The sequence below is a fragment of the Rana temporaria genome, chromosome 11 (assembly GCF_905171775.1).
Source record: "Rana temporaria chromosome 11, aRanTem1.1, whole genome shotgun sequence".
Taxonomy (NCBI): Eukaryota; Metazoa; Chordata; class Amphibia; order Anura; family Ranidae; genus Rana; species Rana temporaria.
The window spans coordinates 2325400-2347197 of record NC_053499.1 but is presented as its reverse complement, the minus strand read 5'-3'; the positions used below and the strand labels follow the sequence as shown (position 1 = coordinate 2347197).

The window sequence follows — 21798 nt, the reverse complement described above, 5'->3', positions numbered from 1 at the left end:
GGCAAAAACGTTGCCCTGCGCCTCCGTAAAAAAAGCGCAATTCTACTTGAATCCAGCCCAGTGATGGTTTGCATGGCAAAGAATGGTGAATGGAACTGGTAAGTGGAGAGAAAACCCCCACCCATGGCTTGTATTGCAGAGATTCCTCCACCATGGAAGCCATGCTGGGTGGGTTTTATTCCGTCTTCTTAGGCCTCGTACACACGTCCGCAGACCAGTTTCAGCGGACATGTTCGGTCGTGTGTACGGTCGACCGGACAATTTTCCGGCGGATTGGACAGGTTTCCAGCGGACAAATGTTTCTTAGCATGCTAAGAAACATGTCCGCTGGAAGCCTGTCCGTCGGACATGTTCAGTCGTCTGTACGACTTACCGGACATGTCCGCTAGGCCGAAAGCCCTCGCATGCGTCGAAGTGATTCGACGCATGCGTGGAAGCATTGACCTTCCAGGGTCGCGCACGTCGCCGCATCATCGTCGCGGCGACGGCACGGCCACGTCACCGCGTATCCTATACGCGGGGATTTTGGTTTGATGGTGTGTACAACCATCAGACCAAAATCCGGCAGCGGACATGTCCGACGAAAATGGTCCGCCGGACCGTTTTCAGCGGACATGTCCGCCCGGAGATTTCTGTCTGATGGTTGTACACACCATCAGACAGAAATCCACGCGTAAACAATACGTGGGGACGTGGCCGCGCCGTCGCCGCAACGATGACGCGGCGACGTGGGCGGCCCTGGAAGTTCAAAGCTTCCACGCATGCATCGAATCAGTACGACGCATGCGAGGGATGGCTGCCGATCGGACGTGTCCGGTGAGTCTGTACAGATGACCGAACACGTCCGACGGACAGGCTTCCAGCGGACAGATTTCTTAGCATGTTCAGTGTTCCGCCTATCACGGAGGCCCTCTCGTCCGGTCTCGGACGAGAGGGCCTCCGTGATAGGCGGAACACTGAACATAGTGTCTCCTGGGAAGTTGAGTGTTCCGCCTATCACGGAACAGCAGAAGGAGGAGGCGCGGCTTTTGAAAAAATGGACGGCCGCGGTCTGACAGATACTGCATGTCTTAGGATAAGGTAAGGGATCGTCAAGACATGCAGTGACACAGTGAGGTATGTAATGGGGCACAGTGAGTCGGGCATGTAGTGGCACAGTGAGGCATGTAATGGGGTACAGTGAGTCTGGCATGTAATGGCACAGTGAGGCATGTAGTGGCACAGTGAGGCATGTAATGGGGCACAGTGAGTCTGGCATGTAATGGCACAGTGAGGCATGTAGTGGCACAGTGAGGCATGTAATGGGGCACAGTGAGTCTGGCATGCAATGGCACAGTGAGGCATGTAGTTGCACAGTGAGGCATGTAATGGTGGCACAGTCTGGCATGTAATGGCACAGTGAGGCATGTAGTGGCACAGTGAGGCATGTAATGGGGCACAGTGAGTCTGGCATGTAATGGCACAGTGAGGCATGTAGTGGCACAGTGAGGCATGTAATGGTGGCACAGTCTGGCATGTAATGGCACAGTGGGGCATGTAGTGGCACAGTGAGGCATGTAATGGGGCACAGTGAGTCTGGCATGCAATGGCACAGTGAGGCATGTAGTGGCACAGTCTGGCATGTAATGGTGGCACAGTCTGGCATGTAATGGTGGCACAGTCTGGCAAGTAATGGCACAGTGAGGCGAGGCATGACTAGTAGGAAGGGGGTCATCCATTACGGCGAGTATATCCCAAAACCAACATTTTAGCTGGAAAATTAGGGGGTCGTCTTATACGCCGGCAAATACGGTATATAAAAGTACTACAGCGCTACTACGATCAATAATCGGAACTCGTAAGTGGAGAGAAAAAAAACATTGATGGTTTGCATGGCAAAGAATGGTGAATGGAACGCGTAGGTGGCGAGAAAACCCCCGCCCATGGCTTGTATTGCAGAGATTCCTCCACCATGGAAGCCATGATCTTCTTACAGATAAAAGGAAACAAAAAACGTTACAAATGTTTCTTTTTTTGTAAATGACTTTTTATGTAACGGTTGTTGAGACAAACCCAATTCTCTGAACGGATCCAACAACATAACGCGACTCCTATGGTCACATGGGAACGCATTTCACAGACAAAACATTTCAATCTCACATTCCAGTTTCAAATAATAATAAAAAAACGAACATATGGAAAGTTATGAGCCCGCCCCAAATATCGAAAACGCAAAAATGAAAACAGATTCCAGCGCCTATTCTAGGTCATCTAATTGTTAAAGGGTTTAGTATGGACACGGCCGTTGCGTCCTGGATAAGACTCGCCGCCGTCCGTAGGGCGGTCCTTTGGGTTGTTAGGCGTTTTCTCCGGCAGGTTCTTCTGGTTCTTGTTGTTCTTTCTCGTTTTTGAAAAGTCTAGAAGTTCTTCGGGGATTACCGTAGCTCACCGGTGTTTTGTTATCTCCCTTTTTTTTTAAGTAGACACAACTTGGGAATACGAAAAAAAAAAATATTTCAAATAACGCACGCACGCACGCACGCACAAACTCTCCCGCTGATTTGGGGGCGCGGTCCTCTCTGCCGCTCCACGTTGGGATTGGACGCTCTAGTCCGCGCCGGTGTTCTTCTTCCCTTGCCAGTTCCTCTCTCTCTCCTCCAGTTCACCTTGGGTGAAGGAAGCCGGGCCCCAGTTTGTGATGAACACGGGATTCTTAGAACCTGAAAAGAGGAACGGATCGATGTATTATTATAATCAGCAAATCAGTATAAAAAATGGTGTGTGACTGTGGGGGGAGGGGACATTAGAGTGTAAGCTCCTCTGTACAGAGACTGATGTGATGTGGGGGGGGGGCGGGGACATTAGAGTGTAAGCTCCTCTGTACAGAGACTGATGTGATGTGGGGGGGAGGGGACATTAGAGTGTAAGCTCCTCTGTACAGAGACTGATGTGACTGTGGGGGGAGGGGACATTAGAGTGTAAGCTCCTCTGTACAGAGACTGATGTGACTGTGGGGGGGGGGACATTAGAGTGTAAGCTCCTCTGTACAGAGACTGATGTGATGTGGGGGGAGGGGACATTAGAGTGTAAGCTCCTCTGTACAGAGACTGATGTGATGTGGGGGGGAGGGGACATTAGAGTGTAAGCTCCTCTGTACAGAGACTGATGTGACTGTGGGGGGGGGGGGGGAGGGGACATTAGAGTGTAAGCTCCTCTGTACAGAGACTGATGTGATGTGGGGGGGAGGGGACATTAGAGTGTAAGCTCCTCTGTACAGAGACTGATGTGATGTGGGGGGGAGGGGACATTAGAGTGTAAGCTCCTCTGTACAGAGACTGATGTGATGTGGGGGGAGGGGACATTAGAGTGTAAGCTCCTCTGTACAGAGACTGATGTGACTGTGGGGGGGGAGGGGACATTAGAGTGTAAGCTCCTCTGTACAGAGACTGATGTGACTGTGTGGGGGGGAGGGGACATTAGAGTGTAAGCTCCTCTGTACAGAGACTGATGTGACTGTGGGGGGGGAGGGGACATTAGAGTGTAAGCTCCTCTGTACAGAGACTGATGTGATGTGGGGGGAGGGGACATTAGAGTGTAAGCTCCTCTGTACAGAGACTGATGTGATGTGGGGGGAGGGGACATTAGAGTGTAAGCTCCTCTGTACAGAGACTGATGTGACTGTGGGGGGGAGGGGACATTAGAGTGTAAGCTCCTCTGTACAGAGACTGATGTGATGTGGGGGGAGGGGACATTAGAGTGTAAGCTCCTCTGTACAGAGACTGATGTGATGTGGGGGGAGGGGACATTAGAGTGTAAGCTCCTCTGTACAGAGACTGATGTGACTGTGGGGGGGAGGGGACATTAGAGTGTAAGCTCCTCTGTACAGAGACTGATGTGACTGTGTGGGGGAGGGGACATTAGAGTGTAAGCTCCTCTGTACAGAGACTGATGTGACTGTGGGGGGGAGGGGACATTAGAGTGTAAGCTCCTCTGTACAGAGACTGACGTGACTGTGGGGGAGGGGACATTAGAGTGTAAGCTCCTCTGTACAGAGACTGATGTGATGTGGGGGGAGGGGACATTAGAGTGTAAGCTCCTCTGTACAGAGACTGATGTGATGTGGGGGGGAGGGGACATTAGAGTGTAAGCTCCTCTGTACAGAGACTGATGTGACTGTGGGGGGGGGGGGAGGGGACATTAGAGTGTAAGCTCCTCTGTACAGAGACTGATGTGATGTGGGGGGGAGGGGACATTAGAGTGTAAGCTCCTCTGTACAGAGACTGATGTGATGTGGGGGGGAGGGGACATTAGAGTGTAAGCTCCTCTGTACAGAGACTGATGTGATGTGGGGGGGAGGGGACATTAGAGTGTAAGCTCCTCTGTACAGAGACTGATGTGACTGTGGGGGGGAGGGGACATTAGAGTGTAAGCTCCTCTGTACAGAGACTGATGTGACTGTGTGGGGGGGAGGGGACATTAGAGTGTAAGCTCCTCTGTACAGAGACTGATGTGACTGTGGGGGGGGAGGGGACATTAGAGTGTAAGCTCCTCTGTACAGAGACTGATGTGATGTGGGGGGAGGGGACATTAGAGTGTAAGCTCCTCTGTACAGAGACTGATGTGATGTGGGGGGAGGGGACATTAGAGTGTAAGCTCCTCTGTACAGAGACTGATGTGACTGTGGGGGGGAGGGGACATTAGAGTGTAAGCTCCTCTGTACAGAGACTGATGTGATGTGGGGGGGGGGGACATTAGAGTGTAAGCTCCTCTGTACAGAGACTGATGTGATGTGGGGGGAGGGGACATTAGAGTGTAAGCTCCTCTGTACAGAGACTGATGTGACTGTGTGGGGGAGGGGACATTAGAGTGTAAGCTCCTCTGTACAGAGACTGATGTGACTGTGGGGGGGAGGGGACATTAGAGTGTAAGCTCCTCTGTACAGAGACTGATGTGACTGTGTGGGGGAGGGGACATTAGAGTGTAAGCTCCTCTGTACAGAGACTGATGTGACTGTGGGGGGGAGGGGACATTAGAGTGTAAGCTCCTCTGTACAGAGACTGACGTGACTGTGGGGGAGGGGACATTAGAGTGTAAGCTCCTCTGTACAGAGACTGATGTGACTGGCTCAGTGATCTCTGTACTGCACTGCGGTATATGTCAGAGCCATATAAATGTTTAATAATAACAGTGTGTGACTGGGGGGGGGGACATTAAAGTGTAAGGGCCAGATTCACGTAGCGCAGCGGATCTATAGATCCGCTCGTTCTACGTGAATTAAGATCCGCTCCCGCAAGTTTAGGAGGCAAGTGGCTAATTCACAAACCACTTACCTCCCAAACTTGCGACGGCGGATCCTAAATCCCCCGGCGGAATTCAAATTCCGCGGCTAGGGGAGTGTCATATTTAAATCAGGCGCGTTCCCGCGCCGATTTAAATGCGCATGCGTCGTCCGTGGAATTTCCCGGCGTGCATTGCTCCCACTGACGTCACTAGGACGTCAGTGGTTGCGACGTGAGCGGGACTTGCGACGCACGTGTTCGTGAATCGGCGTACGCAAACGACGTAGGAAAATTCAAATTCGACGCGGGAACGCCGGCTATACTTAACATTGGCTGCGCCTGATAAAAGAAGGGGTAAGTATACGACGGAAAACCGCTACGGAAACGACGTAAGAAGACTGCGACGGGTCCGCGTACGTTCGTGAATTTGCGTATCTCAATGATTTACATATTATTTATCGTAAATCAGCGGGAACGCCCCCGGCGGCATTTTTAAATTTAAAAAAAGATCCGACAGTGTAACACATTATAACACTGTCGGATCTTAGCCCTATCTATGCGTATGTGATTCTATGAAACAGGCGCATAGATAGGACCAGTGTAAGTCAGAGATACGATGGGGGATCAGGAGATATCAGGAGATAATACACCGTCGTATCTCTTTGTGAATCTGGCCCTGTGAGACTAGCATGGTTCTAAATACTATGAAAATGTATTTTTCTATATAAATGAATAAAATAAATGTCTTTTTCCTGCTACATTGTAGCGCAGCAGTTATTCCATACCTGGCTGTATTAGTCGGATTAGGCCTTCGTGTTGCGCCACTTTATCCTTCCAGCTCCTCGTCTTACTCGTTGCAACTTCTAGATTATCTTTAATTTGCTGTAAAAATTGAATAAAAGCAAATGTGAAATTTAGTTTTAAATTGGCATTATACATAAAAAAAAAAAATGTATACAACAGCGAGCAAATGTCAGGAAACATGTAGTCAGGGCCGCCATCAGGAATTATGGGGCCCCTTACACAGCTTCAGGCATGGGCCCCCTGGAGCAGAGACCTGGGGGGAGCGGGGGTGCTGCCGCCTGAAATTGAGAAGCGGGGGGGGGGGCCTTTACAATAAAAAGAAGAAATAAAGAAAATTATATATATAAAAAAGGGGGGTAGCCATCCGGGGCCCTGGTGGGGACCTCTGGGCCCTTTAATAAAAAGAAAAAACGAAATAAAAAACATATATAAAAACTATATATTTATTTTTTTAAAAGGGGGGTTGCCATCTAGGGCCCTAGGGACCTCTGGGTCCTTTAATATATATTTTTTTTTATGAAAATAAATTACAAAAAAAGGGGGGTTGCCATCTGGGACCTCTGGGCCCTTTAATAAAAATAAAAAAAAAAGAAACCTTTGGGCCCTTTAATAAAAAAAATAAAAAAAAAATAAAAAAAAATAAAAATAAACATTAATAAAAAAAAAGGGGGGGTTGCCATTCAGGACCCTGGGGACCTCTGGGCCCTTTAATAAATATATATATATATATATATATATATATATATATATATATATATATATATATAAAATAATATTAACAAATTTAAAACAATTATAAAGAAGGGGGGGTGCCATCCGGGGCCCTGGGGACCTCCGGGCCCCTTACAGGTGTACTGCCTGTACCCCCCTGATGGCGGCCCTGTCAGTAGTAGAACCTGGCAGAGGCTCTTACCCTTCCCTACTGTATCTGAAAGATTTGGCTCCACCTCTACTTTATTGTGGGGGCAACCTTAAACACAAGTCATCAGAAAACACAGAAACCGGCCCTGAACCTCAGCAAGGAGTTTAGGGATGGCGTGTGACTCGATGGCGTGGAATCTTGAATGGATCTTGAATTGCCCCCCGGGTATGACAAGTCCTCATCTACAATGGACGGCTCCCGGTCACCTGGTATTGCTCCAAGGCCTCTATTCGCTCTTTCTCCAGCTGCTCCAGCTGCTGCATGGCCTCCTGCAGCGCTATGTCCTTCATCTCCCGGATGGTCTCCAGTTCCCTCTTCTCGGCTTCCGTCATCTTGATAGCGATCTCCTGCTCGTGGTGGAGTTTCTCCAGCATGGCTCGCTTGGCGGCTTCCTGTTCCAGGAGTCTGGAAATCACACCGGTACAAAGTCAGCAAGGGCATGGAAATACTCCGGTGTGCTTAGCCCGACTTTTTACAAATTACAGTTTCTCATCCAGAAGTAGACATACCCCCCCCCCCATACATACACATGCCCCCCCCCCATACATACACATGCCCCCCCCCCATACATACACATGCCCCCCCCCATACATACACATGCCCCCCCCATACATACACATGCCCCCCCCATACATACACATGCCCCCCCCAATCATACACATGCCCCCCCCATACATACACATGCCCCCCCCCAATCATACACATGCCCCACTAACTTTGTCTATAATGAGCATTCAGGCCAAACTTTACGGATCCAAGCCTTGGCTTTCTTATGCCAACTTGACCAGGATTTGATAACAATTCACCATAAAGCAGGCCCAAATTCCTAAAGTAAACTAAAGGCCAAACTCATCCTATTAGACCCTTCTGTTATCTTTCATACGGTTGGCCACCTGCTCCTTCTCGAAAAACTCCTCCTCTTATACCTAAAAAAACTCTGCTCTTTCCTGCCCCTCCTGCCTATCTAAGCACTCCGTGGGGCAGATCCACGAAAGGATTACGCCGGCGTATCTACTGATACGCCGGCGTAATTTAAATTTCCCGCGTCGTATCTTTGTTTTGTATCCACAAAACAAGATACGACGGCATCTCGGCTAGATCCGACAGGCGTACGTCTTAGTACGCCGTCGGATCTAAGCTGCAATTTTGTCGGCGGCCGCTAGGTGACGTTTCCGTCGAAATCCGATTTGACTATGCAAATCAGCTAGTTACGGCGATCCACAAGCGTACGAGCGGCCGGCGCATTTGGCTTACGTCGTTTGCGTTCGGCTTTTTCCGGCGTATAGTTAAACCGTACTCAATGTTAAGTATGGGCCTGATTCACAAAAGGGATACGCCGGCGTATCCCTGTTTCTATCTATGGAACTGATCCACAGATCCGACATGTGTAAGGGACTTACACTGTCGGATCTTAGGATGCAGTACCGCATCCGCCGCTGGGGGCATTTCGCGTCGAAATCCAGCGTCAGGTATGCAAATTAGCACTTACAGAGATCCATAAAGCTTTTACGCTTAATTTTTTCTCCGTAAGTATTAGTTTGCCGTCGCAAAATTAGGGCTGCTTTTACAAAGTGTAAACTGTTTACACCTTGTAAAAGTAGACCCTTCTATCCCGCGTCGCTGTCATTTTTTTTTTTTTTTTCGCCGCAACTCTTTTTTTTTTTTTTTACGCCCGTCGCGATTCTCAAAACCCAGCGCAACGTAAATACGCGGAAAGCACGTCGGGAAAATAACGTCGGGAGCATGCGCAGTACGTCCGGCGCAGGAGCGCGCCTAATTTAAATGGGACTCGCCCCATTAGATTAGGAACGCCTTGCGCCGGACGGATTTAAGTTACACCGCTGAAAATTTCTAGGTAAGTGCTTTGTGGATCGGGCACTTAGGTAGAGATTTTGCGGCGGTGTAACTTAAATGGCAAAAGTTAAGTTACGGCCGGTTTTTGTGGATCCCGCGTACAATTTAGAATTTTTTACTTTGTTTGCGTAAGTCGTTCGCGAATAGGGATTTGCGTAGAATGACGTCACCGTCATAAGCATTGGCTTGTTCCGGGTTAATTTCGAGCATGCGCACTGGGATACCCCCCACGGACGGCGCATGCGCTGTTAAAAAAAAACGTAGTTTACGTCAGGTCACAACGTATTTACATAAAACACGCCCCTATCACAGATATTTGAATGGCGCGCCCTTACGCCGCAAATTGAAATAGTACAAAATGCTTTAAATGGTATATAAAATAGAAGAAAGTAGAAAGAAGAAGAAAAGAGACACTGATTGTTGGGAGTATACTGTACACACTTCAATTCTTATTTTTGTTGTGTAGACAGCGCCCTCACCTGGCCTGTAAGAGCCGCGCGCTCTCCTCTTCTACTCGGGCTTGTTTCTCATCATCTAGCGCCTCCTGCAGGCGATGATACATTTGTTCCAGTTCTCGCACCCTCTTCAGGTACTGCTCCAGTTCTGAGGACTTCTGCGCTACCTGTTCTTCCATTTCTTGCCGGATCTATGGATATACAAATAACAGATCGGTGTTCCCTCATTGATCGACATCGTGAGCCATTCCAGGCGGAAGAAAGACTCCCTGCCGTGTCTTATATGAATCGTAAACCAGTGGATGTGCTACACGAGCCCTAAAAATAGAAGTGCCCGAGGCGTCTGTCCTTCTGCCCCACCGTCCCTCCCCCCCCTCACACTTACATGACAGCAATTCCCGGCTGTCAAAATGACAGCCAACAGTTGTTGTATAATAAGTGCTGCTGTCATAACTGCTGCTGCTGTCATAAACCAACCACCTGACCGTGTACTGCTCTGGCTTGAAGAAGAAAGACACAAAGGGCCAGATTCACATAAGAGATACGACAGCGTATCTCCTGATACGCCGTCGTATCTCTGTGTTAGGGCTGTCCTAACTATGCGACTGATTCATAGAATGAGTTACGCATAGCTAGCCCTAAGATCCGACAGGTGTAATGGACGTCCGAACGGCCCGTCGATCTAAATGTACGTCGTTTCCGTCAAGTTGTGTCGCGTAAAATTAGGGCTTAGCCCTAGTTGTCGTAAGCCATATTAAGTATGGCCGTCGTTCCCGCAACGAAATTTAAAAAACAACGTCGTTTGCGTAAGACGTCCGTGAATGGACGCCATTTACGTTAACATCTAAGCAAATGACGTCGGTGTGACGTCATTTAGCGCAATGCACGTCGGGTAATTTACCCGATGGAGCTTGCGCAGTACGCTCGGCGTGGGAACGCGCCTAATTTAAATGGTGCCCGCCCCATTTGAATTGGGCGGGCTTGCGCCGAGCGCATTTATGATACACCGCTGCAAGTTTTCAGGTAAGTTTTCTGAGAATCAGGCACTTACGCTGTAAACCTGCGGCGGTGTAACGTAAATCACATACGTTACGCTGCCCAGGAGCAACGTAATTATATGTGAATCTGGTCCAAAGTAATTGTCTATAAATATTATTCAGATAGAAAATAGTGAGATACAATGTAACATTGTTTATAAACATTGATCACAGAGATACAAAGTAACATCATTTATAAACACAGTTAAGATGGGAGATAGAGCGATACAAAGTAACATTGTTTATAAACATTGTTCTGACAGAAAATAGAGAGATACAACGTAACATTGTTTATAAACACAGTTCAGATGGGATACAAAGTAAAATTGCTTATAAATATTGATCAGACAGAAGATAGAGAGATACAAAGTAACATTGTGAATACATTTTGTTGAGATGGGAGATAGAGAGATGTAAAGTAACATTGGCCCAGATTCACGTAGAATCGGGAAAAATCTGCGTCGGCGTAATGTATGTCATTTACGTTACGCCGCCGCAAGTTTTACGGGCAAGTGCTTGATTCACAAAGCACTTGCCTGTAAAGTTGCGGCGGCGTAGCGTAAATCCCCCGGCGCAAGCCCGCCTAATTCAAATGATCCGGGTAGGGGGCGTGGATCATTTAAATTAGGCGCGTTCTTCCCTGTTAAAAAAAAAAGCCTTAACGCAAACGAGGTAAAAAACAAACGCCGGGCGCATGTACGTTTGTGAATCGGCGTATCTAGGAAATTAGCATATTCTACGTCGACAACAACGGAAGCGCCACCTAGCGGCCAAAGTGATATTGCACACAATTCTACGCCGCCGCAATCAAGTTACGTCGGTGGAGGAAGCCTATTTTTTCAGCGTAACTGCCTTTGTGAATCGGCGTAACGAAATGCCGATGCAGATTTGAAATTACGGTGGCGTATCTGGAGATACGCCGCCGTAACAGGTACCTGAATCTCCCCCATTGTCTATAAACATTGATCAGACGGGGGATAGAGAGATACAAAGTAACATTGTTTATAAACATTGATCAGACGGGAGATAGAGAGATACAAAGTAACATTGTTTATAAACATTGATCAGACGGGAGATAGAGAGATACAAAGTAACATTGTTTATAAACATTGATCAGACGGGAGATAGAGAGATACAAAGTAACATTGTTTCATTCATCTGCAGATCAAATGTGTTTGTTTTAATACTTTGTTTATACTAATTAGTGCTAATTAACTCCTTCCTCCCCCTTCTAGCTATGATGACGGAGGTGCTTTATTTTATTTATTTTATTATTATTTGTATTTTTTATTTTTTTTTGCACATTGTAGCGCGCTTTCATTGTAGAGGAAATTCAAGTTGCACGTGGACATGACTGCGCCAGTTCTGCCGGACGGGGGAACCAATATTATAGAATTTGCCGTTTTGCTAAGCGCCGCCCAATAATCACCATTTGCTCCCGCTCCAGCTCCTCCCTGAAGCGGTCCTGTAACTCCATGTGCGTCTCGTGGCGTTTCTTCTCCTCTTCGGTGGCCCGGGCAGCGGCGTCCCGTAGTTGCTGCACAAAAAAATAAACAACACAGATCTCTAGAACACACAAACATTATTGTATTATAGAAGCAAGCAGGCTTATATTGAATGTGTATATCTTTATATAAAATTGAAGTACAGAAATACGCTCTCTGGCGCCCCCCCCCCCCTCACATCTGGCCGCATTCGGTATTGCATCCCATTAATCCCAATTAATGTAAACCCATTGAAATTATTTTTCGTTGGAAATTCGAATATTCAAAAATTCGTAAATTTGAAAATTCGTAAATTTGAATAGTAATTATAGCAATGATTTCTAGGAGTCTCATGTAATATGTCTCCGGTCTATGACTGAAGCATATCCACAGTCTCCAACAACTTGCATAGCATGTCCACAGTCTCTGACCATCTCTTGCATCATGTCCGTATTCTCTGATCATCTCCTTTATCATCTCCGCAGTCTCTGACCATCTCCTGCATCATGTCCACAGTCTCTGACCATCTCCTGCATCATGTCCACAGTCTCTGACCATCTCCTGCATCATGTCCACAGTCTCTAATCATCTCCTGTATCATGTCTGCAGTTTCTGGCCATCTCTTGTATTATGTCCACAGTCTCTAAACATCTCTTGTATCAAGTCTGCAGTCTCTGACCATCTCTTCTATCATGTCCACAGTCTCTAACCATCTCTTGTATCATGTCTGCAGTCTCTGACTATCTTTTTTATCATGTCCACAGTCTCTGACCATCTCCTTTATCATGTCCGCAGTCTCTGAACATCTCTTTTAGTATTTCCATAGTCTCTGATCATCTCCTGTACTATGTCTGTAGTCTCTGACCATCTCCTGTATCATGTCTTCAGTCTCTAACCATCTCCTTTATCATGTCCACAGTCTCTGACCATCTCCTGTATCATGTCTTCAGTCTCTAACCATCTCCTGTATCATGTCCACAGTCTCTCACCATCTCCTGTATCATGTCCACAGTCTCTGACCATCTCTTGTATCATGTCTTCAGTCTCTGACTATCTTTTTTATCATGTCCTCAGTCTCTGACCATCTCCTCTATCATCCTATAACATTTGAGGCCCCCACATATCAAGAAAGTTGATAACCACCCATCGAGATTGAAGCTAGACTAGGAGGAGCTTTTTGAATGTTGGCCAGCACTGGGCATTTTCAGTGATTCACCGCCCTCTGCTGGACACCACGCGAATGGCACGGAATTTTCTGGATCAACTGGTAATTTATGGATAAGGACAATAAATATTTAGTATTATCGCATTGTTTAGTTCATAGGACAAGATGATTTTTATATTGGCCTTGAGATACCAATGAAAAGCCTTTGGAAGGACGTTGACATGGGAAAGGTTATGTGAGATGTTAGCGGTCAGGTTTTTTTGAACCAGACTGGCACTCAACTTTCCATAAATGCCCCCCCCCCCACCCCCACTGATCTGGCATAGGTCACCGGTTACCCTCATCCTGCCCTCACCGTCCTCATCATCTCCAGCTCCTGATGCTTTGTCTCGTTGGACATCTGGAGGTCTTTCATCCTCTGCTGCAGCTCCTCCTGCTCCGCCTGGAGCTTCTGCCGAATGGCTTTTCGTTTCTGGCGCGCGTCCTTGTGTGGCGACGGGATGCCCATCTTCCGAAGATTCACCACCGTCTGGATGGCTGTGGGAGGAACACAATGCGGGTCTTAAAGGTGGGCAGACAAGACAGAAATCTGGTGGCTTCTACTGGACACTGAAGGGGCACAATATGGCAGCATGGGCATTTCATGACCCGCGACACCTCCTTGGGAAATACATTTTTTTCTGATAACATGGGCATTAGGGGGAATCTGCTGTGTACAGGGTGATTAGGGTGTGCCCACAGTGGCGGCTGGTGCTCAAAAGGGGGCGCAAACTAACAAAAAAACAAACCATCAAGCTCAGCCACTGTGCCCATCAAACGCATCTACTGTGATCATCAATTGCCACCACTGTGCCCATCAATTGCCGCCACTGTGCCCATCAATTGCCCCCACTGTGCCCATCAATTGCCACCACTGTGCCCATTTATTGCTGCCACTGTGCCCCATCAATTGCCACCAGTGTGCCTCATCAATTGCCGCCACTGTGCCTATCATTTGTGACCACTGTGCCTATCAGTTCCCACCACTGTGCCCATCAATTGCCGCCAGTGTGCCCCATCAATTGCCGCCAGTGTGCCCCATCATTTGCCGCCAGTGTGCCCCATCAATTGCCGCCAGTGTGCCCCATCAATTGCTGCCAGTGTGCCACATCAATTGACGCCACTGTGCCCCATCAATTTTCGCCACTGTGCCCCATCAATTGCCGCCAGTGTGCCACATCAATTGCCGCCAGTGTGCCCCATCAATTGCCGCCAGTGTGCCCCATCAATTGCCGCCAGTGTGCCCCATCAATTGCCACCACTGTGCCCATCGATTGCCGCCACTGTGCCCCATCAATTGCAATGCATGAATCTATCTATAGTGATAGAGCGGTGCAGGAGAGAGGGGGGCGGCGCTCCTGCGCCCTCAATGGACGCACCGCCACTGTGTGCCCGGGCACACCAGGCACACCCAGTGCACACACCAATGGCTCCTATCTATACAGGATATCCGGGTACGAGAGCTGAAGTGATTACTAAACAAATACATAAAACTATACACCCCCCCCCCCAGGAACTACACCCCCCCCCCAAGATCTACACCCCCCCAGGAACTACACACCACCCCCCAGGAACTACACACCACCCCCCAGGAACTACACCCCCCCAGGAACTACACCCCCCCCCTAGATCTACACCCCCCCAGGAACTACACCCCCCCCCCAAGATCTACACCCCCCCCAGGAACTACACCCCCCCCGGAACTACACACCACCCCCCAGGAACTACACACCACCCCCCAGGAACTACACCCCCCCCCCCAGGAACTACACACCTCCCCAGGAACTACACCCCCCCAGGAACTACACCCCCCAGGAACTACACCCCCCCCAGGAACTACACAGCACCCCCCAGGAACTACACCCCCCCCCAGGATCTACACCCCCCCAGGAACTACACCCCCCCCCAGGAACTACACAGCACCCCCCAGGAACTACACAGCACCCCCCAGGAACTACACACCACCCCCCAGGAACTACACACCACCCCCCAGGAACTACACACCTCCCCAGGAACTACACCCCCCCAGGAACTACGCCCCCCCCCCACCTTTATAAATAGCTCCCCCATCAGAAATAAATTGGTTTGCAACTCACACTGAATCCACTCCTGTCTCTTCTTTTTATCGGAGGCGCTGATCTCATAACTTTTATCTACGCATTTCACAAGGAAAAGGCATTTCTTCCCGTCTCTGTCCGGTAAAGACTAAAAACAAAAAGAACGTCAGTCAGATAAAAGTGCAAGTTATACAGAGTGAGTATATAATATATATAATATAAAATGTTCCTTTAGGCTGGGCTCACACCAGTGGCGGTGCGTCCATTCGGCGGATCCATTGCCACAAGTCCGCCAGCTCAGGGGGAGTTCCCTCCATTGATCTCCGCTGAGCCGGCGGAATGACAGGTCCTCTCTCTGCTCACTGAGGGGGAGGGGCTTGTCGAGCGCCGCTGCTTGTCTATGGAGAGATCGGACGAAAGCGGACAGCATTTTCCGTTTTCATCAGATCTCGCCCGATGCGCCAGGATCTGATTTTAGCGGATCGGATGTCAGCGGACATGTTCACCGCTGACATCCGACGCTCCATAAAGTTGTATGGCGCGCCCGTTCAGGTCCGCCGAAAAAACTGACACGGTCCGCCCGTGTGAAAGGGGCGCCGCCCCCTCTCTCCTGCCACCCCTCTATCACCATAGACAGATTAATGCATTGCGTGAATCTATCTTTGGGGGCGCCGGGCACCTGAATTACAGCGGCGGGGTATTTTTTGGAAGCACCTGATTGGAGCCGTCGGCTCTAATAGGCGTCCAAAAAGGTAAACAGCGGCGCCATGCTGGGGGCACTCGCTGTTCACTCAGCGTTGTGTTAGAAAACTGAATATTCATTCACTTTCCTAACACTAAACCGTCTCTCTCAGCCAATCAGGTGCTCCGGTCTGGTTACCTGTCACCTGATTGGCTGAAATGACAGGCGCTGTGATTGGACGCCTATCAAGCATCCAATCATAGCAGAGGATGGGAAGAGAGGACGGGAGAAGACATCGAGGAGCGTGGAGGACGCCAACCGCCGTGACCCGCTGCCCCACCGAGACAGGTAAGTGCCGGGCGGGCGGAGGATGCACACTGGCAGCATTTGATGGCACAGTGGCAGCATTTGATGGCACACTGGCAGCATTTGATGGCACACTGGCAGCATTTGATGGCACACTGGCAGCATTTGATGGCACACTGGCAGCATTTGATGGCACAGTGGCAGCATTTGATGGCCCAGTGGCGGCATTTGATGGCACACTGGCGGCATTTGATGGCACACTGGCGGCATTTGATGGCACACTGGCAGCATTTGATGGCACACTGGCAGTATTTGATGGCACACTGGCAGCATTTGATGGGCACACTGGCAGCATTTGATGGCACAGTGGCAGCATTTGATGGCACAGTGGCAGCATTTGATGGGGACAGTGGCTGCATTTGATGGCACAGTGGCTGCATTTGATGGCACACTGGCAGCATTTGATGGGCACAGTGGCTGCATTTGATGGCACACTGGTGGCATTTGATGGCACAGTGGCAGCATTTGATGGCACACTGGCGGCATTTGATGGCACAGTGGCAGCATTTGATGGCACAATGGAAGCATTTGATGGCACACTGGTAGCATTTGATGGCACACTGGCAGCATTTGATGGGCACAGTGGCTGCATTCGATGGCACACTGGTGGCATTTGATGGCACAATGGAAGCATTTGATGGCACAATGGAAGCATTTGATGGCACAATGGAAGCATTTGATGGCACACTGGTAGCATTTGATGGCACACTGGCAGCATTTGATGGGCACAGTGGCTGCATTTGATGGCACACTGGTGGCATTTGATGGCACAGTGGCAGCATTTGATGGCACAATGGAAGCATTTGATGGCACAATGGAAGCATTTGATGGCACACTGGCAGCATTTGATGGCACACTGGCAGCATTTGATGGCACAGTGGCAGCATTTGATGGCACAGTGGCAGCATTTGATGGCACAGTGGGAGCATTTGATGGCACAGTGGGAGCATTTGATGGCACAGTGGCAGCATTTGATGGCACAGTGGCAGCATTTGATGGCACGCTGGTAGCATTTGATGGCACGCTGGTAGCATTTGATGGCACACTGGTAGCATTTGATGGCACACTGGCAGCATTTGATGGCACAGTGGTAGCATTTGATGGCACACTGGTAGCATTTGATGGCACACTGGTAGCATTTGATGGCACACTGGTAGCATTTGATGGCACACTGGCAGCATTTGATGGGCACAGTGGCTGCATTTGATGGCACAGTGGGAGCATTTGATGGCACAGTGGCTGCGGGGGGGGGGGGTTGTTTTTTGCTGGCTGTGTCCCTACTGTGGAAATTTCCCCGCATTTCCTTTCCAGACAGGAAGTGCAGAAAAATCTTTTCATCGGGGACACACACATATTTCTAGTAGTGTGGGGGAAGGGTTAGACCTGGAGTTTTCTGGAGTTCTACTTTAGAAAGGAAAGAAGACGGATTTATTACCTCGACGCAGCAGTTTGGGTCCAGGGTGACGTCGCCCTTTTTGTCCTTTAAATCCTCGCTGACATAATAGGACAGGACATTGGGTTTGAGGACAAACCAGCGCTCCGTCCAGTTTTTCCTCTTGTGGCCCTTTTTCCACAGATAACCCTACAGAGAAAAGTGACACGGATGTGAGACTCACCGACCCCGACATCGAATGTAGTGAGGAGGACAACAGTGTGCTAAGGACTGTACAATGATACAAAGGAACATGGTTTATAAACATTGATCAGACAGGAGAGATAGAGAGATACAAAGTAACATTGTTTATAAACATTGATCAGACAGGAGATAGAGAGATACAAAGTAACATTGTTTATAAACATTGATCAGACGGGAGATAGAGATACAAAGTAACATTGTTTATAAACATTGATCAGACGGGAGATAGAGATACAAAGTAACATTGTTTATAAACATTGATCAGACGGGAGATAGAGATACAAAGGAACATTGTTTATAAACATTGATCAGACAGGAGATAGAGATACAAAGTAACATTGTTTATAAACATTGATCAGACAGGAGATAGAGAAATACAAAGTAACATTGTTTATAAACATTGATCAGAGGAGAGATAGAGAGATACAAAGTAACATTGTTTATAAACATTGATCAGACGGGAGATAGAGCGATACAAAGGAACATTGTTTATAAACATTGATCAGACAGGAGATAGAGAGATACAAAGGAACATTGTTTATAAACATTGATCAGACAAGAGATAAAGGATTACAAAGTAACATTGTTACTTTTGTATTTATTGTTTCATTCATCTGCAGATCAGGGACGGATATGACATCAGATAAAGCAACCTGACAAATATTAATACAAATATATTCTTTATAGAGAGGAGTTTCTAATTAACTCTTTAGTGTTCTTTCATCACCTCTAATGACCTCCTTATATTCCCCCTCCCCCTTTAGTATTATTTTTTCCTTTTTTGTTTCCAACCAGAATATTTACATTTTTAATACTTAATAATTTACATATTTAATATTTTTTTCTCACACTAAAAAAAGTAGAAGATATAAATAAAAAGCTTCTTTATTTTATTTGTAAATAACTTTGCAAGGCTCTGAATCCAAATCATCATTTGGTGACACATGAGAGAGCGAGAGAGAGAGGAGAGAGAGAGAGAAGAGAGAGAGAGAAGAGAGAGAGAGAAGAGAGAGAGAGGAGAGAGAGAGAAGAGAGAGAGAGAAGAGAGAAGAGAGAGAGAGAGAAGAGAGAGAAGAGAAAGAGAAGAGAGTGAGAAGAGAGAGAAGAGAGAGAGAAGAGAGAGAGAGGGAAGAGAGAGAGAGAAGAGAGAGGAGAGAGAGAGGGAAGAGAGAGAGGGCGAGAGAGAGAAGAGAGTGGGGGAGAGAGAGGGCGAGAGAGAGAAGAGAGTGGGGGAGAGAGAGGGCGAGAGAGAGAAGAGAGTGGGCGAGAGAGAAGAGAGTGGGCGAGAGAGAGAAGAGAGAGGGCGAGAGAGAGAAGAGAGAGGGGGAGAGAGAGAAGAGAGTGGGGGAGAGAGAGAAGAGAGTGGGGGAGAGAGAGAAGAGAGAGGGCGAAAGAGAGAGAAGAGAGAGAAGAGAGAGGGCGAGAGAGAGAAGAGAGAGGGCGAGAGATAGAAGAATACAAAGTATCAATCCACACAAACAACACTCATCCAAAGTAGAAAAAGGTAAAAAAAATTATTGTTTTATGATTTTTGATGTATGTTTTGCTTAAAAAATAAAATCTATTTATTACGACAACAAAGAAAGATTTGTTTGCAAAAAACAAAACAAAAAGTGTGTGTTCGTTACTTTTTAAGATCCATTTAAACTTCTGTAACATTTTTAAGCAATGTAATTTTTTGGACTGACCACAAGAGGTCGCCAAAGTGCTAAAAAAAAAAGCGAAGCTGAAAATGTATTTGTGACAAAGTTATGCCCCGTACACACCATCACTTTATGTGATGAAAAAAAATGACGTTTTTAAAAACGTCACTTTAATTGACCGTGTGTGGGGGAAAACGTCGTTTTATGTCTTCTAAAAAATGACCAAAAAAAAATTGAAGCATGCTTCAATTTTATGTGTCGTTTTTCAAAACGTCAACTTTTACTTCACAGAAATTGACCGTGTGTAGCAAAAACGTCGTTTAAAACGACGTTTTTTCACCCGCGCATGCCCAGAAGCTACTTATGAAGCGAGCTTCAATGGAAAAACGTGGTGAACGTAACCTCGCTTTGCTAGAACATTGTGAGAAAACGATGGTGTGTAGGCAACTTCGTCTTTGAAAATTGAAGTTTCAAAAACGTCATTTTTTACTTCACAGAAAATGTCGTTTTTTTTCATCACATAAAGTGATGGTGTGTACAGGGCATTACAGTCCGGAGAACCTGAATTCAGGAGTTCTGCTACATTTTGCAACTTTTTTTATTTTCCAAAAATAAATACAAAATATAAATAAACATATAGATATATATAAGATCTCCCTTCACTATATTCTTTAATCTTCAGTGTGTGTCCCTGCCGGGGAGATTTCCCCGCTATGGCGACAGGAAGTGATGGGAAATCTCTGCATTGGGGACACAAACTGCAACAAATTATTTTTATTTCCAGTAAAATGTAAAAGGGTTAAATGGCCTGCCATATTATTATTATTTGTATTATTATTTTATATTATTATTATTATTTTATATATATTAGGAATAGAGCGCCACTACAGAGATATTTGCTAGACACGTGCTAAACGATCCAAATTAGTTTTTTTTTACGAATTTAGACAAACTTGTTTATTAGGGAATTTCCGAATTTTTACGAACATTCATAAATTTGAAAATTCTGAAACTCGGAAATTAGAAAATTCAGAAATCCGAATTTACGAATTCCAAATTTTCGAATTTACGAATAAACAATTTTTCGAATAAATTTGAATTTATGAAACTACAAATTTACGAATTCCGAATTGTTCAAATTTACAAATAAACAAATTTTCTAAATAAATTTTAATTTACGAAGTTACAAATTTATGAATTCCGAATTTTTTGAATTTACGAATAAACACATTTCCGAATTCCACATTTTTGAATTTACAAATATTTTTTTTTAGAATAAATTCGAATTTACGAATTCCGAGTTTTTTTTTAATTTACGAATAAACAAAATTTTGAATAAATTCGAATTTACGAAATGACAAATTTTCAAATTTACAAAATGAAAATTTTTCAAATTTTACGAAAAGACAAATTTACGAATTCCGAATTTTTGGAATTTACGAATAAACACATTTTAGAATAAATTCGAATTTACAAAATTCCAAATTGGAATTGAAGGAGCCGAGTTGACACCCGAGGACAGGAAATGTATTAGGACTACAGAACTTCTCCCCCTCTCTTACGTTCCATAACAAGGGGAAGGTGGTGTATAGTCCAAAGAGGTGAACGGAGGGGATTGTACAGAGCGGATTTTACGGAGGGGATTGTACTGAGGAGATTGTACGGAGGAGATTGTATGGAGGGGATTGTACAGAGCAGATTTTACGGAAGGGGATTGTACGGAGGGGATTGTACGGAGGGGATTGTACGGAGGGGATTGTACGGAGCGGATTGTACGGAGGGGATTGTACGGAGGAGATTGTAGGAAGGGGATTGTAGGAAGGGGATTGTACGGAGGAGATTGTATGGAGGGGATTGTACGGAGGAGATTGTACGGTGGGGATTTTACGGAGGGGATTGTAGGAAGGGGATTGTACGGAGGAGATTGTACGGAGGGGATTGTAGGAAGGAGATTGTAAGAAGGAGATTGTACAGAGGGGATTGTACGGAGGAGAATGTACGGAGGAGATTGTACGGAGGACATTGTACGGAGGACATTGTACAGAGGGGATTGTAAGGAGGAGATTGTACGGAGGCGATTGTACGGAGGGGATTGTACGGAGGGGATTGTACGGAGGAGATTGTACGGTGGGGATTGTACGGAGAAGATTGTACGGAGGGGATTGTACGGAGGAGATTGTACGGAGGAGATTGTACGGAGGAGATTGTACGGAGGGGAATGTGAGCAGGGGATTGTACGGAGCGGATTCTACGGAGGAGATTGTACGGAGGGGATTGTACGGAGGAGATTGTACGGAGGGGATTGTACGGAGGAGATTGTACGGAGGAGATTGTACGGAGGGGAATGTACGCAGGGGATTGTACGGAGCGGATTGTACGGAGGAGATTGTACGGAG

At 46.9% G+C, this 21798-nt stretch overlaps 1 protein-coding gene across 1 annotated transcript in view; it reads right to left on the bottom strand.

Moving 5' to 3' along the window:
* Positions 1-2004: 2004 nt before the first annotated feature.
* SWAP70 (switching B cell complex subunit SWAP70) overlaps positions 2005-21798 on the bottom strand; it is a 72196-nt gene continuing 52402 nt past the window's right edge. Inside the window, exons 5-12 of the mRNA XM_040327892.1 lie at positions 17559-17705; positions 15115-15223; positions 13335-13516; positions 11760-11867; positions 9318-9484; positions 7191-7389; positions 6044-6140; positions 2005-2699 (exon numbers count right to left, since the gene is read on the bottom strand). Coding sequence (XP_040183826.1) covers positions 2587-2699; positions 6044-6140; positions 7191-7389; positions 9318-9484; positions 11760-11867; positions 13335-13516; positions 15115-15223; positions 17559-17705 — 1122 coding nt within the window. The 3' untranslated portion in view covers positions 2005-2586. The remainder of the gene's footprint in view (positions 2700-6043; positions 6141-7190; positions 7390-9317; positions 9485-11759; positions 11868-13334; positions 13517-15114; positions 15224-17558; positions 17706-21798) is intronic.